This window comes from Ammospiza nelsoni, chromosome 25, assembly GCF_027579445.1.
Source record: "Ammospiza nelsoni isolate bAmmNel1 chromosome 25, bAmmNel1.pri, whole genome shotgun sequence".
Lineage (NCBI taxonomy): Eukaryota > Metazoa > Chordata > Aves > Passeriformes > Passerellidae > Ammospiza > Ammospiza nelsoni.
Genome location: NC_080657.1, coordinates 1,721,907 through 1,747,287, shown reverse-complemented (window position 1 = coordinate 1,747,287; position 25,381 = coordinate 1,721,907). Strand labels below are relative to the sequence as shown.

At 49.4% G+C, this 25,381-nt stretch overlaps 1 protein-coding gene across 1 annotated transcript; it reads right to left on the bottom strand.

The window, feature by feature from the left end:
- Nucleotides 1–8,252: 8,252 nt before the first annotated feature.
- On the bottom strand, nt 8,253–25,298 carry FNDC5 (fibronectin type III domain containing 5). Its single transcript, XM_059488723.1, has 6 exons — nt 25,170–25,298; nt 15,401–15,516; nt 14,914–15,112; nt 13,191–13,283; nt 10,563–10,696; nt 8,253–9,953 (listed from the first exon to the last, which is right to left on the bottom strand). The coding sequence occupies exons 1-6, from the start codon at nt 25,246–25,248 to the stop codon at nt 9,912–9,914; spliced, it is 663 nt and encodes a 220-aa protein (XP_059344706.1). The 5' UTR covers nt 25,249–25,298; the 3' UTR covers nt 8,253–9,911.
- Between the last annotated feature and the right edge of the window lie 83 nt (nt 25,299–25,381).

Sequence of the window (25,381 nt, the reverse complement as noted above, 5' to 3'; positions counted from 1 at the left end):
GCAGCACAAGAGCCCAGCCAGGGCTACACCCAAAATGAACCAAAATGGTCACAAAATGGACAACTGGTCATGGAGTCTCTCACTTTTATATTTGCATATTGGAATTAAGTGTTCAATTACAGCTTTAGGTTATGCAGTCCCATCCTGATTGTTTTTCTCTCTTCAGTCCACATTGTTTGTGCTCTTGGCCCTGAAATTTGGATCACTTGTCCTTGGACCCCAGCTGGAGCAGGAATTGTTTTGTCTGCTCTGTGCACAGAGCTCACCATCCCTTAATATGAATCTCAGAACTACACACTAAAGCAGCGAATCTCAAAAATACAAATACTAAAACCTGCTGCATCAGCCTGGGATATTCTGAGAGCCAAAACATTCTGGTAGCTTCCAGCCACGGCTCCCTGTGGTTATTTAGAGTGTTCATGGGTGCAATAATTGCCATTTCTTGTGAGGCACAAGGAGCTGACAGTTGTGTGTGTGGAGCCTGCACTTAGGCAGGCAGCAGGAGCAGCTGCATCGCCACAGGGCTGCTTCCAGAGGATGAATCCAGCATAAGTAATGCAGAGGGGACAGGCAGGGAAAGCTAAAATGGCCTGTTTTCCTCTTGCTTTCAAATTAAAAATGCAAGACGTATGTTGTGAGTCACAAAAAATCAGGCAAGGAGCTCTAAAGGAGCCGGGCTGACAAGTGAAACTGAGCTCTCCTTTGCTGGGGAAGAACATTGTCTGTGATGCACACAATTTGATTTTCTTATTAGTGCAAACCTTTCTTATTGCAAATAGCTGGAGGCTTGGAACTCAGCCCAGCAGGCAGCGTGGGCTGTGCCAGGCTGTGCCAGGCTGTGCCAGGCTGTGCCAGGTGAAAAAAGCTCCTGGGTGGGCTGGCAGTGCCCTGTGAGCTGTGCCCTGCCTGTGCCATCTGCATGGGAAATGCTGAGTGATCCCAAGGAATGCTGAGTGAATCCCAAGGAATTCATGAAGGAAAGAAAGAAAAATCAGCAGGTTTAGAGCCAGCAAGGGAATTCCTTCTGGGAAGCTGTAACTAATACATTGCTGCTACAAATCTTCAGCTGTGCTTTGAGTTGCAAATCTCCTGGCATTTGTCTCAGGGTAATGTTTGCTTTGCTATCCCATCTTTTACGTAATCTGTCTGTTCTTCCTTGGATCCTGGCTCCTGCTGCTGTGCTGTCTGAGGGAATTCCAAGCTGGCTACAGGAGAGATTTTGTCTTTTCCCTTATCTGCACGCTGCAGGAAATAGAATTTTCATACATAATACAACTTCCATATATATCAAATCCATTTTTCATATATATCTCTTTTATATCTCATACATATGTTTATGTTGGGTGATTGAGTGCTAAAAGTCACACTGACAAGTTGGAAAAAAATCCTTTTATATTCAGAATAAACTTCTGACATTGAGCCATCTCCAGTGTGTTGGGAGAGAACCCCGTGGCTCAACTTGTGCTTCCTCTCATTCTGCTTTCTAGATGCTGTTAAATCCCAATATATTCATTTATTTGCAGCTTCTCCTAGGAATTTAAATGCTGCTGAGACTGTGCTGGAGCAGATGCAAAAATGAGCTGTGATTTGAGCATCTGCTTGGCAATGGGGGGCTGATAATTGACCACACAAGATTTCTGCCAGCTGACCATTTGTCAGTGTTTGCACTTTGTTATTGCCCTTTATCCAGCAGTAAATGGAATTATTTCCTTCCTGATGAGATCCTCCTTGGCAATTCTGGGGCTGCATCAGCTACACGAATAATGAGGCTCCTAAAACTCTGTTATTTGGAGCAGGATCACAGAATGGCTCAGCTTGGAAGGGACCTTAGAATGATCCTGTTCCATGAGCAGGGAACTTTCCACAGCTCCAGGCACCTCTGGGAAGCTGAGCTGCCTCCTGTCTGACCTCCATCCATTTTTTTTTTCCCAGCCAGAACTCCATCAGGAGCTCTCCTTGAGGCTTGGTGTGCTTGCTAGAGGTTTTTGATGCTTTCAGAAATTTTATCAGACTTTCTCACAACCTGGCAGAAACCTGATAAATTATTTCCTTGGATCTCCCTGGAATCAAAGGGAATGGAGGAGGAAATACCTTATAAAGAGGCACAAACCATCTGGTTTTACTGTAATAACAAAGATCAGTATCTTCAAAAACCCAGACAGTGTGTTTGAGGTGATGGAAAGGGAGAGCAGTGTCAGGGAACAGATGGAGAAACAAATCTGTGAAACACAAATGAACTCTTTGCTAGCAGACTCTGCCTTGAAAGACTCTGGTCCCTTGATTGAGGGGAAGGAAAAACCCTGAATCTTGAAGCAGTTTTTACCTGCCCAAATTAATTTTGCTTGGATGGAGAGTGGGCAGGGAAGGTGCAGGGCTGGGGCTGGCATAAAGGAAAGAATTCCATTTAGTGGCTGAGCTCAGGAGGGAGATTTCACTTCAAAGCAAATGAAATCCACCTCCAAGCCCTACATTTCAAGAGATGTGGGATGGAGTAAGAATTGATGAAGTGGATTTCTAAGTTTATGGTGAGGAGAGTAGGAACTCTCTAGGTTCAGAATGGGAAATTTCTGGTCCAGGGAATTTTCTAATGGCAAAGCTGAAATAATCAGAGCTCCTGGTTCCTAAATGAGTGGAACCTGCCTGAAAACCTCATCATAAATCTGTAGTTTGGTCTTGGCTGCTGTGGAAGGAATGAGGATGTGCCCAAGGAGAAAAAAGTCTTTTTTAAAAGGATTTTAAGCACTGTCCCATGGCAGCTGAGTTTCTCCAGCCCCCTTTCCTCAGGCCAAAAGGTCTCAGAGCCCTGGGCTGGATGCTGAGGCACTGGGATAAATTCCTCCAAATATTTGGTGGGATTAATCTGCCCCTGGGACTTCCCCTGTTGGAGAGGAGCTCAAATCTTTTCCTGGAGTGACTCAGGGTGAGAGTTTGTCCAAGTCCTTGTCTCTCCTCAGGGTGAAAAGTGCACCCCTGGCAGCAGGAAATGTTCCCTCTGTTTTTATGACCCATTTCACCTCTGACTCAGAAGGCCAAGGGAGGGAGCTGAGATGTAGGAAGGCTCAAAATCTGTGAAATAAAGTTGTGATTTCTTCTACACTTCCTGCAGACAATGGGAGCTGCTGTGTGCAGTGAGAGTTTGCCTTGGAGAACCTCCCTTCCTCCCACACAACCCGTGGATTTCTCGAGTAAAAAACTTCTAAAAATCCTTTCTAGAAGTATCAGTTTTTGGCAAGGAGTTGTTCCTTTGGGAGAGCAGGAGCTGATCCTGCAGTTCATGAAGGAGGCTGGGATTGCTGGGGAGAGGAGCTGTGATTCACATCCCTCCCATGGCTGCAGCATGGAAAATCTTGCAGTTTGGACTCTGGGAAGGGCAGAATTCCAGGGAATTGGCCTTTCCCTGAGCTCTGATGGAATCCAGGCCAAGCTGCTTTCATTGGAGCCCTTCTGGTCACTTGCTGAGCAGTGAAAATATAAAATTGTGCTGTCACAGAGGTGACAACCCAGTGCCAGGCAGCTGCTCCTGCTCCAAACCAGATTCTGGACAGTGGTTTTACAGGAGTGACCCCCATGGTTGGATTTTGCTTGAAACCCAGATGGATTTGCAGTTCAGAAATGTGAATTCCTGAGTTAGGCTCATCCCTGTGCATAAACAACATCAAAATAAGGCAGCAAAGTTGGATTTTTTCCCAAACACAGATGGGGCAAAGCTTTGTAGCACTGTGAGGCCTGCAGATAACCGAGTCCCTTGAAGTAGTTTGGGTTTTAATCTTATTTTTCTGAGGCTGCCTCAACTTGGTGGGGTTTTGTCTTGCTATTTCAGGAAGTGCAAATGAGAGGATTGAAGGTGGGTGCAGCACTTGGTGAGGAAAATTTCCTTTTTTGTTTGAAGTTGAACCTTCAGCCTTTGTGGTGGGCCAGGGAGAAGGAGCTTTGCAAAGGAGGGGATGAAGCACCAGGCAGAATTCCTGCAAGGAACTTTGATGTTCTCCCTTCTCAAGGTGCCTTCTGAGGATGTGGTTTCACTTTGAAAAGCTCCTACCAAGGAAATCAGGTACCAGCTGCCAGCACCAAGGAAATGGAGATTTATTTTCAGAGTTCTTCTCATGTTTGTTTTAATTTTTTGACTGAATTTTTTTGCAGAAATTCCCCAAATTCCAGCCAATCCCTGTGGGTGAGCAAGGACTTGGCCAAACCACAATTTCCAGAGAATTCCTGAACGCTTCCAGTGCAACCCCACTGCTGAGGGGCTGTGCTGGTTCTTGTTCTGCATTTAGAGGTGTTAATTGGTCTGGTTTTCAGTGGTTTGAAGTTTCATTTGTGACTCCTTCTGCAGAAGCATTTCATGAGATTTGCACTCGAGTTTATAAATATTTTGCAGCTTTTAGATGTCATTTTCTTCTTTCCTGTGCTACTGAGCAACTCCAAATGAGTTGGAGGTGGATGGGTTGATCTTCCCAATGTTCTTCTCAGGGGTGCCAGCAGGGCCTTGTGACTCCTTTAGGTATTTATAAGTGGAATTTTGGAGAGCAAATTAAGTTTATTCAGGCAGCAAATCATCTCATATTTTTATCATCGCAATCTGACTATTTTTGGAGATGCTTTTGGCCCATGTGATCTTAAAGAAATCAAAATTTCAGCTCAGCACTGAAGTTTTTTAACGTTGTGGTTCATAGATTTTAATCTGTGATACCCAGAGTGGGACAGAACTTTGGAAAACAAAGTTTCTCCCTGCCCTGAATGTGCAATGATTGAGACAGGGAAATGGAAGTCATTTATCCAGAGGATCAGCAGTGAAGCTTGGCTGCAAAAATCCCAGAAATCACAGAATTCAGGCAGGAAAGAACAGCACTTTTGGGGCATGGCCGCTGTCAGGGCTTTGTGATGTGAATTTTACCTCTGTAAATTTTATTTACAGAGAGATTTGCATTGAGGGAAAAGGAGAAATCCCTTGAAAGCACATGGGAGTTGTCAGCACATTGTGGTTCATGGATTTTAAACCAATGAACCCCACAAATTAAGTTTTTTTTGGAAAAGGAATCCTTTACCTGTGCTCTGGAGACAATTTCACTGATATCCATGGAATCCCAGCATGGTTTGAGTTCAGAGGGACACAAAAATCATTCAGATCATCTCAGTCAGGGCAGGGACACCTCCCACTACCCCAGTTTGCTCCAATCCCTGTCCAGCCCAGCCTTGGACACTTCCAGGGATGGAAATTGTCAGCAAGCAGCTCCTGATGATGCCAGGGAGGTGCTCATGGTGGCTCCATCCCCTCAGGTTTGTGTTTTTGGGAGTGTAAAACTCTGCCATGAAGCAGCTCTGCCCTTTGGGAAGGATTTAGAGCTGCAAATTTCCCTCTTTGATCCACATCTGAATGGTGGAGAGAGGAGGAAGGGACTGTGATTTAAACCTCATGGAAGGACAGACAGAGTGTTTTTCTGTCTGTTTGCTCTTAGAGAGTAACCAAGAGCCCTGCTGATGATTTTTGCTGTAGTAAAACCCAGTGATACCAATAAAAACTGGAATAAAGCTGGCTTTGAGTGAGCCCTGTGTGAGCTCTGGCAAAATGCATCACAATTAAAAATTTAACAGTGTTCATCAATGCATTGCAGCTGGAAAACAATGAGGCTGAAATGAAACCCCTGTGTGGGGTTTTTTAATGCCTTCCTCTCAAAAAACAACCAGATCTTTCCTGTAAGGAGGAAAAAATTACATCCTCAAATGGGAAATAGTGGAAGCTGATAAAATTTTGGTTTGGGAAGGTATTTAGGTGCAGAACGGGTCTGGATGGTATAAATAGGTTTTATTTGGGTTTTATTTAGTTGGTTTTATTTTATTTAGTTGGTGGCATTAAAGGTGAGGGTTTTGTGAGTTCAAAGTGTCAAATGGCATCGTGGGGCTCTGTCATTATTGCCACTCAATAACTCTGCATCCAGCATGCCCAAATTCCAAGGAAAATGAAGATTTTTCTGGCTGCCAGCTTTGCTGCCTCCATCTGGGAATCTGAAATTCAAGCTGTGCCTTCCCCGGCTCTGCCACTAATAATGAAGATTCTCCATTTGGAACTTTCTTCACCAAAATTGAGGCTGAAGGAGAAACCAGCTCCTTTTTTCCTCCAGACGCGTGGGCTGCAGCCCCACCAAGGGGGAGCAGCATCATTTCAATGCCTGAGGTCACCAGACAAATTCAATAGACACCAGATTTGTGGAGCAAACAGAAAATATTTTAGCATAACAAGCGCCTTGATGGGGCAGCTTTTGAACAAAAGCTGGGAAAGCTGATTGAATTTGGTCAGCCCTGCTTCCAGACGAGGCTGTAATAGCTCATTACGCGTCGTTAGGAAGCTTTTTTTTATGCTGCAAATCTGGGGGAAATTACATTTGGTGGAACATATGGTGTCATCTTCAGCCCTCTCCTCGGGAAGCTCGGGCCGTGTTCTGCTGGGCAAAATGGATGTGCAGCTGTGCCATTGGCTTTGCAGCGATGTCACCTCTCCCATCCTTGGCAAACGCTGCCACCAGCAGCCTGTTCCTCTCCCTTGGCATCTCCATCAGCAGCTGAGATTGTGCTAACACTTTTCCTCCAGTGTAGGTGTTTCCTCCTCGCTTTTTACTGAAGTGGCAGCGGCTCAGAAGCGCCTCGTGTTGCCGTTTTCCCGGGGAGCAGGAGCTGTGCCGGTGCCTGGTGGCCCGGGGGAGGGGGTGACAAGTGGCTGGGGCTGTGTTGTGAGTTGGAAGGACACGCTGTGCAGGATTGTTTGCTCCACACTTCCTCCCGCGGCTCCTCTTTTTGCTAAACTCGTGGGGGAGGAATCTATTGGTTAAATTGTACTTTGTAGGCATAATATTGCAGTGCTGGCAAGGAGGGAGGAGAGCGGTGCTTAACTCCAAATACGCCCCGAGTGTGCTGGCAAAGGGTTTTGTTTGCAGCTCCCTTGTTTGCAGCTATTGTGCCCCAAATCTCTGCTCTGGTGGTTCTTGGAAATCCACGGGATTCATCCCCAGCCAGCTGGGAGGGTTTTGCTTTCAGAGCTCGGCAGGGAATCGGCCTCGCTGGGATCCCTGGCACAGCAGCCCACTCCCACTTGCTGCTTTTTAGTGTTTCTTGAAACCTCCCTTTTTGCAGCTCCCGCTTCCAACAATGAGTCAAAATCAGCACTCGGGGCAAAAACACGTGGGGGGAGTGGGTGGTCTGGAGGGTGGGCTGAGCTGTGGCCCAGCATGACTTCCCTCAGTGTGGATTTGGTTTATTTTTGCTTTATTGACTGTAAAACACCTCAGGAGGAGCTTTTGGCAGCTGCTGATGGGAGTGAGGTCTCTGTTCTGAAGATGGGTTTAGTGGCTGACTCTCATGGGTTACACTGGAATTTTGTACCCAGACAGCAGTTAAAGCTTTGATGTTTATGACCCTCAGAACAGCAGCGTTTTAAGTAACTTTATTCTCCTCTAACCTTTTCCTAAAGTGTGGATTTACTCCATCACTTCAGTTCAGAGTGGCTGGAAAATTTCCTTGAAGGGAATCACTTGGACCGGGTGGTTTGGAGTCCCTGTCTGAGCTGGATTCTGCCAGCCCACATTTGTTTCTCCTCACAAATAACATTTCCTTACTCTCCGAGGCTGCACTTATGGGTTATCAAATGCAGGTTATCAAAATAACCCTGGCACCTCCTGCCACGTGTGAATGTTGAACTCTGCCCCTCACTGACACTTTAAATTTAATTCTGCTCTACCAAATGAGTGATCACATCTCTGTCAGGAAAGAAATTGCTTAAATCTGTCCCTAGGGAACAACAACTGTGGAAAAAAAGGGATATATCTGAATTCCCAGGGACAAGTGGCTCTAAAACGGCCACACAACCCCCAAAGCTGCCAAATTACCAGGCTGGATTTCCTCTGGAGCAGCTCTCTGCCCCAGGATTAGGAGAGAGCATCTCCCTTATCATTTTGCACATGCTGTACCATCTGTCCCAAAATCTCCCTTTGTAGGGCTGTGCATTCCAAATGCTGTTTCTTCCTTGGGAGATAACAGACGTGGCTGAAGAATTTTGTTAGGTAGGGCTGGGGTGCTATTTTTGGTGAAAGTTTTTTTAGTCCTGCAGCCAGAAAGAACCCTCCCTGGTTTTCTCCACCCAAACACTGAGAAAATATTTAATTTTGTAGATATGTTAAAGTTTTAGGTCTGGGAAATAAAAAGTTTTAGGGTGTGTGTGTGCTGCTCAAAAGAAGTGAATATAAAATAATGAAATTCAGGCATTACAAGGACACAAGAGATGCCTTTAATCTTTTATTGTACATTACAAAATGTTTATTGCTCTGTCTGTATCAGAGGTGGTGACCTCTCCTTCTTGGTGATGGAAGAGTAATGTTCAGGCAAAGGATCCTGGAGCCACCTTTGGGGTTGGCCTGCCTGGAAGCAGGAACATCTTCAGGAGAACTTCCCAGTGCCTTTTCCCTAACCCAGCTCTTTGGGAAAAGCTGGTGGCAGGGGAGGAGGAGAGATGGCAGCTCCTCACTGCCAGGCTCTTCCTGCTCAGGAACTCCCAACCCAGGCTCCTCCAAAGCTTCCTCAGGCCAACCTCTGATGTTGGCATTTGATGGAACAATTCGGATCCTACCTCATCCCCTAAGTGCGTGTGGAGTGGTCTTGTGGAGGAGTTAAATAAACACAGATACCCCATGGCACACTACAAAGAATAAATCTTTTCCATGTCATGGTCCTGCATCTCCCAGCTTTCCAGAGCACCAGCAATCCCCAGGGATCCTGTCAGCTTACAAACATCCAGCATTTCCTAAGAAAGAGGAGAAGCTCAGCCCTTTTCCCCTCCATCCTCATCCCTTTTTGGGAAGGGCTGTGTCCAGCAGGCTCCTGCCATTCCAACAGGCAGGATGTGTAAGGAGAACCAGCCCTTCCCACACACAAACTTTATTAAAAGAAGCATTTGAAGAACTTAAGCCCTCAAAAAAAAAGGCCCCTCAGGCCAGAGCCTTCCACAATAAACAGCTCTTGCCCCTGGAGACCTTGCATAGCAACCCTCAGGTATTTTGTCTTTTTCTGTATTTTTTTTTTTTTTGCTGTCTGGCTACATTTTTATGGACCTTTTATCCCATTGGTGGTGGACTCAGGCCCAGCTGAAAATACCACGAAGAAAATGGTGGAAATTATCCTGGAAGCCACAGAGCAGCTTCTGGTGTCCCCTCATGTTGGTCTGTGCCTCAGCGTTCCCCGATTTTTCTGAGGTGAAGAGCACCAGTGTGAGAGAGGAGAGACAGCAGCAGTGCAGAATGTGCTGCAGCCCAGCTGGAGAACAGCCAGGGAAGTTCTCCTGGTGGAAATGGAAACTGGGGGATGTTTTATTGTTTGAGAAACCCACCTGCAGGACGTGGTACACGACACACATCGATGAACGAAGCGAGGCCCGAGCGCGCTGCAGCCAAAATTTGGCTTCTCGGTGGTGGAGTTTGCCATGAGCTTCCCTCCATTCCTGCTCACAGAGGGATGTGCCTGATGCCTGGGAGTCCTGCCAGGGATGGAGTGACAGTGAGAAAGACACAACAGAACCTTGTGCATTCCCAAAAACCAGGAAAACTGTCCCAGAAGATGGAGCGTGAGCGTGGGAGATGTTGCTCCAATCTGATTCACAGATCACTCCAGCATCGCTGATTCTTCTCCATCTTTGTTTGGGTGTCAGGTTTGGTTTTTTTTTTTTTTTTTTGTTTTGTTTTGTTTTATTTTTGCAGGATTTCCCTTCCTGGCCAGATGTTTTGCAGAAACACGGATGAGGAGGTGGATGCCAGCGAGTGACAATCACGAGGTCTTGTTTTGCAAATGGCTCCGCCAATGTTTCACCTCCCCAGTCAGCACGGCTCAGAGTGGGAGTGAGGCCTGGAGTCCATCTCTCAGGTGTCAGGCTGTCATGCTTCAATGATGTTCACTGAGGGCTTGTTTTTTGGAAACTAGGAGAGGAAACAAAGGAAGAAGAAACGGATGTGTACAAGGGAAAAATCACATCAGAGCTCAGCGCAGTCTGCAGGTTGTGTTTTGTGAAAATTCTCCTTCCCACACCTTCGTGGTGATGAAAAAGGGTCAGAGTTGAGGTTTTAGGCTTGTGGGGCTCATCACTGCTTCTGAACCATCAAAAATCAGTGAACTATTTAAAATACTGAATAAATACGGTGGGAATGTGAACAGAAACACGAGGAAGTTCCATTAATTGAAATAAGTTGGGATAAATTAAAGGCTTGACCTATCTACACTTCGACATTTTGTTACCATCTTTGCTCCTGATGATTAACTCTGCAGTTAATTACAGCAGCAGCGTCCTCTTTGCCACGTGCTGCTGTGGGAGGACCCGAGGAACTCATTTTTTTCCTCCAGAGACGCTCAGATCATCCAGAAACGTGGCTTGAAATCTGATTTCTGGCGGCCACGCAGGATGCTGGAGGTGGGAGCGCAGCGCTGCCGTCCGGATCAGCAGAGCCGTGGGTGTGGAGGGTGTTCCCTTCGAGGAGAGGATTTTGAGCAGAGCTTTTTTTGGGCCGATTTAGCACAAATCGGGCACTCACCTTGCTCCGCAGCAGGCCCCCGCCCTGGTGCTCGGGTGTGCTGTTCTCCGAGGCGCTCTTGGCTTTCTCCTTGCTGTTGTTGGGCTCGTTGTCTTTGATGATGTCGTATTGTCTGCAGAACAGGGCGATCACCCCTGCCGGAGAGAGCATCAGCATCACAGGCAGGCTCAGCAGCCCGCAGAGATCACAGATCCCTCTGGCCAGCCTCGGCAGCATTCCCAGTTCCTCCCAGACCACGGCCAGGCTGCCCTCTGGCTCTTCCCTTCCCTTAATTCCATGCTAAACTAGTTAGACAGGACGACAGAAGATTAATTAGATTCCAGCCTCTCTGTTATGAAGTGTTTTAAGCTCTGCGCTTGGACCTCGACCAACGCCAACCCCGTGGTTCAGTGAGCACTGGAGGAGCTGCTGGAATTTCTGCCTGCTGAAAATATGTCCTCTGCTCCCTGTCCTCTGCTCCTTGTCCTCTGTTCCCTGTCCTCCTTGTCCTCTGCTCCTTGTCCTCCTTGTCCTCGGCTCCTTGTCCTCTGTTCCTTGTCCTCTGTTCCCTGTCCCCTCCTCCCTGTCCTCTGTTCCTTGTCCTCTGCTCCCTGTCCTTTGCTCCATGTCCTCTGTTTCTGCTGTTCAGTGAGCATTGGAGGAGCTCCTGGAATTTCTGCCTGGTGAAAGTGTGTTCTCTGCTCCTTGTCCTCTCCTCCCTGTCCTCTGTTCCCTGTCCTCTCTTCCTTGTCGTCTGTTCCCTGTCCTCTCCTCCTTTTGTCCTCCCTGTCCTCTTCTCCCTGTCCTCTCCTCCTTTTGTCCTCCCTGTCCTCTCCTCCTTGTCCTCTCCTCCTTTTGTCCTCCCTGTCCTCTCCTCCTTGTCCTCTCCTCCTTTTGTCCTCCTTGTCCTCTTCTCCTTGTCCTCTCCTCCCTGTCCTCTCCTCCCTGTCCTCTGCTCCCTGTCCTCTCCTCCCTGTCCCTGGAGCTGGCAGAGGAGAGGTTCTGAACCTTCCAGCACCTGCAAATGGGCACCAGCACAAGCTGCGAGTGGAAATTTCCTCCCCCACAGCCCCAGGCACGTGGAGAGGGGAGCAGGGGCAGCCGTGGCACGGAAGATGACTGCAAATGTCTGTCTGAGAAGCTTTTATGTGATGTTTCCACCAAATAACCTCTCTGCCTGCACATTCCAGACACGTAGGTGAAGTGGATCCAGGCAGATGCTGCTTTTCCCTCCTTGAAAAAATCTTCCTTAATAGCAAAATATATTTAAATCTTCCAGCATCCTGCTCTATAAAACCAGCGTGGCAGTTGCCCCCAGGCTTTACTGATAAACACGGTGGCCCAAATTCTTTCTTTGGGAATGTGGGTAAGTGGCTGATTCCAGGAGAAAAGGCATTAACATCTGCCACAGCCACTCCTTGTGTGATTTCCTTGGGTAAAACTGACACACAAAGAAGGAAAATGCCATGAAAAATTCCAGAAACACAAGAGCTGAGGCTTGGCTCAGTCCAGAGCTCTGGTTTCATTTGGATTTTCTCAAATATTGTCACACAGGACAGGTGAAAAGCTGGAAGGAGGTTTTTGTGTATTGAGACTTTTTCAAGAACTCATTTGATGTAGAGAGATTCTCCCCACACCCCTTTTGCTTTTTAAATGTAAGTAATTTGTCTGGAAGGGAAATTGTGGGATTAGCAAATTCTTTGTTCCCAGCTGATCCGAGTCTCAGATTATTCTACAGCGGGAGATGAATCAGTTGTTCAGTCACCCCATATAATTATTCATTATTATTTTCCCTGGCAGGGTATTGAAATTGGGATGTGAACAACTAAAACATGGCATAAATGCTGAAAAAATAATGGCCTAGAGCTTCTGGAAATCTTCTAAATTCATTTCCATTTTCATGTGATTGTTTGCTTTAGGAATAATTGCTGTCCAGTTTCTGGAGATGCACATAAGGGGGGAAAAAATTATTATACATGGATCTGATTCAGTGTCACCTGGATTCCTGCATCCCTTTCTGTGATGGGGAAATTTCTGTGGACAATTTATAAATATAAATATAAAATTCATAAATATAAATATATATTAAATATATACATAAAATAGATATATATGATATAGATATAGATATAGATATAGATATAGATATAGATATAGATATAGATATAGGGTGTGGAGAGCAAGACTCTTAAATCTCCATTTTGCCTGAGCATTGGAGTTTTATAATATCCAGAAAATTACTGCAACCTGTAATATCTGATGGACTCAAGGCATATCTTGTTGGAATTTGGATCCCTGGAAATGTTCCAGGAGCAACCTGCTCTGGTGGAAGGTTGGGTGGAACAAAATGATCTTTATGTCCCTTCCAACCCAAACCATTCCATGTTTCTGTGGCTGAGAGCATCATAATCAGGGCAGTCTGGAAAAAAATGAGATTACAGGATTATCCATAGGGAATTGCTTCCATCAAATCCATTTTCTGCTTCCTGGTGGACCCAACTCGAGCTGCAAAACCCAACTTGAGGTGCCCTTACAGCTGGGAATTCTGTTTTTTGTGTGTGAGGAAAGGTTTCTTCCATGGTTCCACGTGCAGCCAGGCATTCCTGAAGATATCCTGTGGATATTAAATTTGAGAAAGCTGGGACTGACCTGCCCACATGAACAACACCACAACAATGATGAGAACTTCCCCTGCTCGCAGCTGTTGGTTTTTCTTCGCCATCTCCTTCATTGTCACCTCATCTGCACAAGGGCAAAGAGACACGGTGAGACACAAAGCCTGGCTTAGGAGAGCTCCTGAGCCCAGGCAGTGTGGCAGGAGCAGAGTTCTGACACTCCTTGGATTGGGATTTAGGAAGGAATTTTCCCCTCTGAGAGGGGCTGGAATGGATTTCCCAGAGAAGCTGTGGCTGCTCCATCCCTGCAAGTGTCCAAGGCCAGCTTGGAGCACCCTGGGATGGTGGAACTGTCCCTGCTCATGGCAGGGGTGGCACAGGATGAGCTTTATGTCCCTTCCAACCCAAACCAGGCTGGGATTCCAGGATTTATGCTGTCACACCCTGAGGGGATGGAACCAGGGAGGAGCAGTGGGACAGGGCAGTGTTTTCTGTCCCCATGGCTGCTCTCTCTGCTGTCCCTGTCCCTGTTAGTGCCATCTGCACCTGTCCCAAAGCCTGGCATGCTCCAGGAGTGTGGAGAGCCTGGCAGGATATTTTTCAGCAGAGCTCTGGGATTCAGAAAGGAGCAGAGCCTTTTTTGCAGGGCGTAATTCGCCTCCTTGGCTTCAAAGCATTAAGGAGATTACAGTTCAGGCCCCCAGGAAAGGAGCAGTGCTCCTCTTAGTGCTTCCAGATAAACAGCAATTCAGGATTACAGCCTCCAAATCAGTTTAATAAAGAGAGTCAAGGACTCACATCCTCAGAAGCATGGCCAAAAGCCCTGGAACAGGCTGGGCCCTCAGCAGGCAGGGGGGACCTGGGTGTCCCCACAGCCCTGTGCTTCCAGGCCCTCTTTGGAGCAGGATTTTTGCTGATAGAAAACCCTCAAGAGCCTGATTTGGCTAAAAAGGAGCAAGTGAAGGAGTTGCCAGTGAGGAAGTGCCTGATTTTCTCCCTGGAGATAATGAAAACCCAGCTGGATGTGATCCTGGACCTGCTCTGCTCGACCCTGCCTGGGGGAGGTCCCTTCCAAGCTCATCTCTCTGTGATTTGGCAGAAATATTGAAAATATAAGAAAAGTGGGAGCCTCTGGGTATTTTTTCCCCTGAAACCCAAGCCCAGGAGGTGCTGTGAGTCCCACAAGTGCCCTGTGAGCACAGTGAGATTCCACATGAGTTCCCAGGAATTCCCCCTGGCATTCTCCACTTGTAGGGAGCAGGACACAGAGCTGCAAATCTCCTCCTCCTCCTCCTCACCTTGTTAAATCCCATCTGAGGTTGGAGAAGGGGTATTTTTTTCCCTGAAACCCAAGCCCAGGAGGTGCTGTGAGTCCCCCAAGTGCCCTGTGAGCACAGTGGTGTGCCCAGTGCCATCCAGGGGGGCTGGATCCACATGAGTTCACAGGCTGGCCTGGAATTCTCCACTTGTAGGGAGCTGCACAGAGCTGCAAACCTCCTCCTCTTCCTCCTCCTCACTTTGTTAAATCTCATCTGAGACAGGAGAAGGAGCAGCCACCTCCAGCAGCACCTCCCTGGCACCTTGTGCCCCCTCAGCACATCCTGAGAGGACTCTCAGCCCCATGAGTGTTTATCTCACGGGATTTATCTATTTACCACCTATTTATTCTCCCAGCTCCTCTCAGCACACAGAATCCTTGTTCCTCTCTGCAGAGCCCTATGTCCCCAGGGGCCACGTAGGAACTCACCCACACTTGCCTTTATTTTTAGAGGCTAGTTTCTCAGCTTCCCTGGGGGTCTTGAAGAGGACTGGCTCACTGGCAGGGCTCTGGCCTTGGATGCTGATGGCCTGGACATGCACAATGTACTCAGTGTCCTCCTCTAGGTCCCAGAGGGCACAGGAGCGGGTGGTGGTGTTCACCTCCTGGATGAAGCGCAGCATCCGCACGTCCTTCTTCTGGAAGCCGAGAGAGGAGAGCACAGAGTGGTGGAGAGGCTTCTCCACGTGCATTTGTTGTCACCTAAGGCCACTGATTGCTGCCCTGCCCACCACGTGGATGTGGAGGAACCGTCAGGATCCTTCCCTCTCTGCAGCCACTGCTGCAAAGGGGATGGGGGAGCCAAATCCCCGACAGGACCACGAGGGACAGGACGAGAGGAATGGGCTTAAACTGCAGCAAGAGGATTTGGGAACCACCTGGGGGGAGATGGACATGGCTGGAAGTGGGTGATTCTAGCACGGTACCTGCTGGGAAATTGCAAATCCAATGACAACTTCGTCTTCCAGGACATCCCAGGTGACCACGGCCGAGTTGGCTTTCAGGTGTTTGACTGTGACATTCACTGGAGCCGAAGGGCTGTCTGCAAGGAGGGAGAGCAGAGCCTTGACAGGGACAGGACGCACAGCAAGGGCAAGGAAAGGAGTGGGGAAGGACCTTCCTCAGGATCTCTTTTGGATTCGTGACCTGGAAATTGCAGGAACTCCAGATCTTAATTCCCAGGGTGGAGCTGGGAGATGTCAGCTGAGCATATGAGTTAAATTCAACGCAGGTTCCAGCTGATAGAGGGGAAATTTAAGTTAAATATAGGGAATAAATCCTTCCCTGAGAGGTTGTCCAGAGAAGCTGTGGCTGCCCCTGGATCCCTGGCAGTGTCCAAGGCCAGGTTGGAGCAACCTGGGACAGTGCAAAGCATCCCTGCCCATGGCAGGGGTGGGACTGGCTGATCCTCTGTCCCTTCCAACCCAAACCGTTCCACAACTCCATGTGTGAAATACCCAACCCTTGGGAAGAATTTATTGACCACCACAGCCAAGCCCTGAGCAGCTCATTCATGCCATCCTCCCCAGGCACATTTTCCCTGTCACAGCCTGACAGTGACAGCTGGGAGCAAATTCCAGCTCTGCCATGGACGTGTGCACTCTGAATACTCCTCAAAGCATTCAGAGGTTTGAAATGCAGGAGTGGAATAACTGTGAGAGTTTTATTTTGTTTTTCCCTGGCAGAAAATGTTCCTTACAATGTTTTGTGGCTGATGTCAGAGCACATCCAGCGAGCATCCACTTGGAGCTGGTGGATATTGTAATGTGGAAAGGGCAGGCCAGGAGAGCAGGAGCCTGAGGCTCTGTGTTTATTCCCAGTTCCAGAGCACAGCTGAATTTCCAGCAGGATCCTCCCAGCCTTGCCAAGGAGAGCTGCACAACCTCCCCAGGAGCCTCTTCCCAAGGGAGCTGCCCACTCCAAAGCCTTCCCTGGCATCTCAAGGGAAGGTTTTCCCTCCTAGGCTTGGCACAGCTCTCCCAGCTGGACTCTGTCCCCACTCTGGTGAAATTTAATTCACTGCTCTGAATGCTCTGGGTAGCCCCAGGAGGTCAGTAGGGTGAGGAAGAATCATTTTATTCCAGTTTTTATGAGAAATGAATACTTTTATTTCATGATAACCACCCTTTTGTGGCTGGCACAAGAGGGGTGCACTTGTGCCCATCTCCAGTGACACTTGTTGGATTTATGGCCATTCCCAGGCGACTGGATGGAGCTGAAAATATTCAAGCTGTGGTGTCAGTGTCTGACATCACTCCTGGTGAATGTTCCCCCCCCCGGGAACAGAGGAGCACAGAATTCCCCAGCTGAAGGTCACTTGGCACAGTGATCCCTGTTCCTTTCACAGCCAGCAGGAAGAGCCTCAGGAATGTGAAATGTCTGGAGAAACCATTCAAGCCAGACTGATTCTCAGTGAGGAAAAAAGTCACTGAATGGCTGAATTCACACAAATTTAGGACTGATTCTCAGTAAGGAAAAAAGTCACTGAATGGCTGAATTCACACAAATTTAGGACTGATTCTCAGTGAGGAAAAAAGTCACTGAATGGCTGAATTCACACAAATTCAGGACTCTTTCTCAGCAAGGAAAAAGTCACTGAATGGCTGAATTCACAAAATTTAGGACTGATTCTCAGTAAGAAAAAAAGTCACTGAATGCCTGAATTCACACAAATTTAGGACTGATTCTCAGTGAGGAAAAAAGTCACTGAATGGCTGAATTCACACAAATTTAGGACTGATTCTCAGTAAGAAAAAAGTCACTGAATGGCTGAATTCACACAAATTCAGGACTCTTTCTCAGCAAGGAAAAAGTCACTGAATGGCTGAATTCACACAAATTCAGGACTCTTTCTCAGCAAGGAAAAAGTCACTGAATGGCTGAATTCACAAAATTTAGGACTGATTCTCAGTAAGAAAAAAAGTCACTGAATGCCTGAATTCACACAAATTTAGGACTGATTCTCAGTAAGGAAAAAGTCACTGAATGGCTGAATTCACAAAATTTAGGACTGATTCTCAGTAAGAAAAAAAGTCACTGAATGCCTGAATTCACACAAATTTAGGACTGATTCTCAGTGAGGAAAAAAGTCACTGAATGGCTGAATTCACACAAATTTAGGACTGATTCTCAGTAAGAAAAAAGTCACTGAATGGCTGAATTCACACAAATTCAGGACTGATTCTCAGTAAGGAAAAAAAAAATCACTGAATGGCTGAATTCACACAAATTCAGGACTGATTCTCAGTAAGGAAAAAGTCACTGAATGCCTGAATTCACACAAATTTAGGACTGATTCTCAGTGAGGAAAAAAGTCACTGAATGGCTGAATTCACACAAATTTAGGACTGATTCTCAGTAAGAAAAAAGTCACTGAATGGCTGAATTCACACAAATTCAGGACTGATTCTCAGTAAGGAAAAAAAAATCACTGAATGGCTGAATTCACACAAATTCAGGACTGATTCTCAGTAAGGAAAAAGTCACTGAATGACTGAATTCACACAAATTTAGGACTGATTCTCAGTAAATGTCCTGGGTTGACTATTTGATGCTTTTATCCCCAGTCTTCTTATTCTGTTTGTGCTGAATAATAAGTTTTGTACCTTTAGGATGTATTCCAGAGATTGAAGGAGGGGAGAAAAAAAGTCACTGGATGGCTGAATTCACACAAATTCAGGACTGATTCTCAGTAAGAAAAAAAGTCACTGGATGGCTGAATTCACACAAATTCAGGACTGATTCTCAGTAAGGAAAAAGTCACTGAATGGCTGAATTCATATAAAATCAGGACTGATTCTCAGTAAGGAAAAAGTCACTGAATGGCTGAGTTCACACAAATTCAGGACTGATTCTCAGTAAGGAAAAAAGTCACTGAATGGCTGAATTCATACAAATTGAGGGCTGATTCTCAGGAACAAAAAAGTCGCTGGATGGCCGAATTCAAACAAATTTAGGAGGAGCAGCAAGTCTGATTCCACAGAGGGATGTCATTCCTCTCTGATCTAACAATGGAGTCGGAGTTGACCCAAAGCATTCTCATCTCTGCCCTCATGGAATGAGGCAGAATTCCCCATCCTTCCTCTTGAGGATGTGATCCCTCACCATCCTCACCCTCCCTGCAGCAGCAGTGCCAGTGAGGAGCTGAGGAAGGAGACAAATCCTCCTCCCCATGCTGGAATCAAAGTCCCCTCCAGCGCCGGCTGTGACACGAGGAAGGGACGTGGGTCTGCAGCTCTTCACCTTCCCCCGTGACTGAAGCAACAAAAGTCGAGTCTAAATTTAGGAAGGGGCGGTCAGCAGACAGGAATGTGCACGGGGAAGGTCTGTGAGTCATGCCTGATGAATTTGCTGGAACATACGGAGGACATGACGGAGTTGAGGGACGCGGGAGACAAAACATTCTCCAGCTGCAGCCAAGCACTCGGCCCTTCCCGGCTTGCAGAGCTCAATCCCTCCCTGGTTGTCTTCCCTGGGTATTTTTAGGAGCTAAATTTTAATATTTTTTTTTAAGAGCTACCACTGATTTAGCCAGCTTCAGGTTGGAGGAGGGCTTTGAAAAGAGATGAATTAACCCCACAGGAACAGAGAGCAGAGATCACGGGAAAAAAAGCTGGGAAAAGGGAACAGCACTCGGAGTGTTCAGGTCCCCTTTGAAATTTGTGACCTTGAGGGAGGCACAGCATAAAATGTGTCCGAGTTTCCTGATGGCATAAGATGTGGGGGAGTTGGGAGGACCTTGAAGAGCTGGAGGAGAGCAAAAAAAACTCTCCTGGGAAGTGGTGGGAGAGGGTGGAGAGCTGTGAGGCAGGAGGGAAGCACTCAGCAAAAGCTTGAAGCCTCCAAAAATGGAATCTGCATGGAGGTGAGGGAGAAATCCCCTGGAGTGGGTGGTCAGGAACATTCCAGAACCTTTCTTTGTAGGAATACCTGAGAGAGGAATGGGGTAGTGAAGTCAGCATCTCTAAAATCCAGAAATCTGGGACAGCAGATCCCAATGTGCCTTCCCTTGCTCTGCTACACCCAAATCAGTGGTGTCAAAGCAGCATAAAAACACTAAAAAGAGAATTAAACCGTGTTTGACAGAAATATAAACCCAGGAAAATGAATTTCCTCCTCCCAGAGCTGCAGGGATAATTTGGAACCGAAATTTTCATCCATGAGGTTGCTTTTCTCCCTGTTCCCAAGAGATGGAATGATGAGATCACAACTTCCTAAGACCTAAAACACTGTTCCAAGATATTCCTCAGGACTTTTGGCTCCCTGGCCCTGTTGCAGCTCTTTGTCAGTGCCAGCCTGCCTGAGATCAGGTGGCAAAGGTGCAATTCCTGTCATTTCCCAGCTGGCTGCAGGGAGTCAGCAGCTCCAGCAGGGCCTTGAGGAGCCAAATCCCAATTTTTGTTTCCTTCTAGAGTCATGTGCAACTCCTGGAAACTTTGCTTCTGTGCCTGTGGCAGCCAGGAAAGCTGCTGGTGTTCTGGGCACAGAGGGTGGGAATGCTGCAGGGATGGCAGGGAATGGCTTGTGGATCAAGCTTTTTATTTTTGTGCCTGTTTATTCCAGAGCTGCTGAGGGCAGCACATTCCTTGTCTGCTCCATTAGGGAATGGTGCAAGATTCCTGGTTTAGCACTTTAACTTCATTCCAGTGCAGGATGCTGGAGCAAATCCCACCCTCCAAACTGGCTGAGGATATTTACCCAAATTTAGATGGAAAAAAATATTCTCATTTTCACGTCAGCAGAAAATCACCCCACCCCTCAATTAGGGAAACCCTGATGACTTCAGCTGAAATTTTGACTTTTAAACATGAATAGGAGCTTAAAAACAGAGGATTTCTAAAACCCCATCTGGTTTCCTTCCCACAGAGTGAGGAATCTGCCATGCCCCAGGCCCGTGTGTCCCAGCCCTCCCCGATTCCGCCGCACCTGGGGCCCCTTTGGCCGGAGCAGGTCGGAGCCTCCGCTGTGCACCAAGAAATCCTGAGCCCTGGAGATGATCCTGCGTCCCTCCCCCGTGCTGAGAACCCCTCCCAGCCTTCCATTAAACGTTTTCCTCGTTATTGTTGGACTTTAATTGGAGAGAGAACCCCACACGTGCTCTGCAGCTCATAATGGGCACAAGTGGTATGAGGAAGAGGAGCCCCCCTGCTTTTCTGTGAGTTGGATCCCTCGTGGGAGCTTTGGGATGGGAAAAAGAGCAGGGAAAAGTTTTGTTCCATCCCACTGCTGCTGTCACCTGGCAATGGGGAGGATGCTGAATTTTGGGGTGTCCAAACCTCTGGTGGGATCAGGGAGGTACCCAGGCCACAGCAGCATCACTGAAGGAAAGGAGGAACCTGTGGGAATGTCACACCCTTGGGGTCACCTCGGGCCAGCCAAGTCCAGAATTCCACAGGTCTGGAATTAAAGTGCATTTCTAGATTTATCTCTCCAGCCAAGGGGTCCCCCAAACCCCCTGAATTCACCTCTCCCATGGAGATACTTGGAATTGCATCCTTCCCAAGGCTGTGCTATATTCCCAGCATTTCCCAATTCACTCAGCTCCTCTCCCAGGCAGCTCCTTCCCTGCTGGGAAGGGTTTGAGCTGCCTCAGAGCCCCAGGGCCATGGTGTGGTGAGCTGAGGCTCTGGAGCAGCTCATTCCCTCCTGGGAAGGGTTTGGGCTGCCTCAGAGCCCCAGGGACAGGGTCTGGTGAGCTGAGGCTCTGGAGCAACTCATTCCCTGCTTTCCTGCTGCCCCTTCCTGCAGCAAGCAGTGAATCCCATCCTTAATCCCCAGCATCTCTTGATTCCTGCACCACAACCTTCCCTGGAGATGCAGGAGATGAAAGGACACGATCCCTAAAATCCATGTGATGTTTTCTACCCTTTCCCTGAGTGTGGATTCACGCAGAGCTGCTGTTGCTGCTTTCTCTGTGCTCTCCCAGCGTGGATCCCATGCGTGGCTGTAATTGCTTGTGGGTTTTATGGGGTGTGTAGGAAGGGCTGGCACATGGCTCAGCATTCCCAAGGGTTTTAATGAAGGGAGCCCCAGGGGGATGTGTGGGAGCAGGGATCATTCCTGCTCCCAGCCCCACGGGAAGCAGAGCTGTTTGCTAAGATCCAGAGATTTCAAAGAGCACAGAGGCCAACTGGTGGTTCTTGAGCTGGGAAAGAGGCAATTATTCCCTGCTGGCCATTCAGTTCCCTATAAAAATGGGATATTAATAGGCCCCCAGCCCCCTCCTGCCCAGCCCTTGGCTCTGGGGCTGATTCCTCAGGGAGCAGCTGCCCAAACGTGCTGGAAATGCTGCCAGGAGCGTGGAGCCTTTTCAGGGAGCACAGAGACTGTGGCCAGCCAGCCCTTGGGAATTCCTTGGGGCTGAAGGAAGGAATGTTTCTACCCTGGAGAGTCTCAGAGACAGGCAGGATTCTCTCAGGTCTCCTCAGTGCCACAGTTTGGGTTTAAATGCTGCCAGCTCAGAGCAGAGTCATTCCCATCGTGGCATTTTTGCATTTTTTATCCAGGATCTAAATATCCACAGAGACCTGGGTACCATAGGCTTTTCTAGCTCCTTTTATCCCACATCTCTGAAATATCAGAGCAATCAGGGGGGTGAGGAGGCCTGGGAATTGCCTGGATGCTGACACCCGACCTCTCCCAGGATTTTGCTGCCTGCTCCCAGCCCAGCCCTGCTCCTGTTTCCCACCTTTTACTGCACACATAAAGGTTTGCAGCTTCATTGCTCCACACATTCCTGCTTTTAACTGAATTATACTCGATCCAGGCCCTAATTCAGCTTTTGGGCACTTCATAAAACCAGCAAGAGTTTGTTTGGCAATGAACATCCAAAGGGAGAGGATGGATCCAGGAGCAGCACGTGCATGGCACTGCAAGCACATCTCTCTGGGAGGAATCTCCCTTTCCCACAAGCAGAATCCCAGCAGGAAACAGCATTTGGAAGAGGATGGCTCAACCTTGGCTGCCTCTCACAGCACCATCCCTGCTGAGAGCCTGACACCAGGGTGAGAAACCTCCCCATCCCAATTAAATCCCTCCCACGCCGAGCACAGCAATCAATAAAGCTCTTACGCCATCCCCAGCCAGGCAGGGATCTCCCCGGCCTCTGGGATGGAGGGAGAGGCTGCAGTGGGCTGGATTGTTGTTTCCAAACTGCTGAGAGACCTTGTGCTGCTCTCCTGAGCCTGCTGAGCTTGTGGCTCACCCTGATCCAGGGGTGATCCCAGCTCCTTGGGGAGCACATCCAGCTCAGACAGCACCTGGAGTCAGATTGGAGCCTTTGCTTTGCTCTCCTTTCCCCCACAGGGCTGGGGGCTGCCTAGAGAGGGGTGAGGCTGGTTTGAAGTGGCTTCATAATACAGCCAGGGGGGTTTGGCACCTTTTTGGGCAGCTGTGAAGGGGCTCCCCAAACTGGAGCTTGTCCTGGTTCCAAGGGCTGGCAGAACGAGGTTTTACCTGAGCTGTGTCACCTCTGCTCTCCATCTGACAAAAATAAACCTGACCTGAGCTGCTCCACGGGCTGGCACCTCGCAGTGAGGCTGTTTGCAAGTCACAGGGGCTGTGGCCTATTTTGGGGTCTCCCATCATCACCCCCCTGCTCTTTGAGCCCTCAGCAGTGCCCCGAGCCCAGCCCAGCTCCCCTCTCTTCGTTAGCTCAGCCTAATGAGGAGGGGACAAAATGAAATCTTATTCCTGACTTTCCAACCATCCTGAGTTTCCTCAGGGACCTTCTGGAGCAGTGGGAGTGATGGGAGGGCATCACCCACCCAGGTGGGATTTGGGGTTGCCCAGGAGCATTGGTGTGAAGATCATTTCTCAGCCACCTCATCCTCCTGCTCCTGCTTCCCCTCCTCACTCACCTTGGCATCACCTTGGCAAAAACTGATCCTGCCTGGCCAAAATCTCTGAATTCAGAGCAGGGCCTGTGCTCAGTGCCACCCACCAGCCCTTGGCCTGGCATTGCCAGAGGGGAATTTGCACCAGTCCCTCCTGGGAACGGCAGCTTTAATCTCTCATGACAGGAATTATTTTAAACCCACTCACACAAGGGGGACAAACCCTGGAGCCTCCATCCCTGTCTGGGAATGATTTCCTCCCCATGGGCTTTTCCAGTGACTCTGGGCTCGTGTGCCTTGGTGGCCTTGTGGGGGCTGGGGACACGGAGCTGGCACTGTGGTGACGCTGCCACTGCCTCTGTGTGACCTTGGGAAAATCACTCAGTGCCCTCATCCCTGGGAAACAGGGACAGCACAAACCCTGTGCCTCACCTGGGTGCAGGGAGAGCCCGTCAGGACCCCTGGCACGGGTGGCACAGGAGGAGGAGGAGGCAGTGAGGGGTGCGTGGCATCACCCCAAAGTGACACAGCTCACTGTCAGCTCCTGGGGACGTGGCACTGACAGGAGAATGAGGTGTTTTGGGCACAGACACAACTCCCTGTTTGCTCTGGGATGCCAAGTGAGGTGATCCAAGGATAAGGAAGAGCAGGGAAGTGGCCTCGTTTACAGAAACCCCGAGTGCTGTCACAGCTGCAGATGCCTCCATTGTGTTTTTCATGGTGTTTTCCTCATCCCTCCCTCCCTTTGGCAATTTTCATTAATCTCCCCAGGTCTGGCAGATGTGAAACAGCAACTTCAGGAGTCAATGCCTGGCCAAGGACGGGTGGCAGAGCTGAAGGCACCCAGGGCTTGCTGCAGCCCCGTGTGTAACCCCAAATGGAACCCCAGCAACTTCCAGGGATGGCTGGAGAGAAGGAATTTCCACTCCCTGGAGCTCTGCATCCCTAATAATCACCCCCAGCCTCCTGGAATGCGAGATATCCTGGCAATCAGCAGGCTGCAAATCAAAGCAGCTGTTCCACCAACATCTCACAACCAGCCAAGCAGCCAGCCCTCAGCTGCTTTGGGCTGGGCAGCTCCCCCAGCACTGCCCACTTCACACCCACACAGGGGCTCCTGGGGCCAGCCAAGGCAGGAATGGACTTGGGTCCATCCTGGTAGCTCCAAAATTAGCTCCAGCTCAAGGGAGCACTGCCTTCAGCAAAGATCTCCCACTCCAGGTGAGCTGCTCAGCTTGGAGGGGCCTGGGATGTGCAGTGCCCGTGGAGAGGTTGCTCCTCTGGGGTCACCAGGGTGCCTTTGGGATCACTGGGGTTCCTTTGGGACCACCAGGGTTCCTCTGGGACTACCAGGGTTCCTTTGAGGGCACCGTGGTTCCTCTGGGGCCACCATGGTTCCTTTGGGACCACCAGGGTTCCTTTGGCACCACGGCGCTCCCCCATCGTTCTCAGAGCTCCCAGCAGAGCCCGGTTGGGCCCTGGACAGCCGGGAAGGGACATGGGCAGAGCAGACCCGGCTTTGCCCCCTCCGCTCCGGCTCAGCCCCGTGACACCAACCGGGGCCGCGGCTCAGGTGCCCCAAAGCTCCCCCTGCCCCTCTCCCTCCTGGTTTCCCTCTCGCCGTTCCCACCCCTCCCGTCCCCGGGGATGCTGCGAGCTCCCGGCGCTGCCCGAGCCCGGTACCGGGGGCCGCGTGTCCCGAATCGCCGCCTCTCCCGCCCCCAATTCCCGCCAAAGTCCCCCCAAACTCCGGCCCCTCTGCGCAGCCCTGCCCGCTCCCTCCGCTGCCCCCGGGGTCTCTCCCGGCACCGAACCCGCCCCGCGCAGCCCCGGAGCCGCTCCCGGGCCCGGCCGCCCGTACCTGCCTCCACCGGGCGCAGACCGGCGTAGCTGAAGCAGAGCAGGAGCGCGGCGCCGGTGCAGCCGAGGAAAGGCTCCATCCCCCGCGGCCGCTCGGGGCCGGGCCGAGCCGCTCCGGGCCGGGCCGGGCCGGGCCCCGCCGGCGGCGCGTCCTGCGGGCGCGGCGGAGCCGTTCAGCACCGCGGAGAGCGCCGGGGCCGCCGGTACCGCCGG

Bases quoted from the DNA above. Each gene is read 5' to 3' on its own strand.
- FNDC5 (XM_059488723.1), bottom strand. From the start codon at position 25,248: ATGGAGCCTTTCCTCGGCTGCACCGGCGCCGCGCTCCTGCTCTGCTTC. The intron at 15,517-25,169 runs GTACGGGCGGCC...CCCTCCTTGCAG, and splicing joins TCTGCGCCCGGTGGAGGCAG to ACAGCCCTTCGGCTCCAGTG. The intron at 15,113-15,400 runs GTACCGTGCTAG...CTCGGCTTCCAG, and splicing joins GATTTGCAATTTCCCAGCAG to AAGAAGGACGTGCGGATGCT.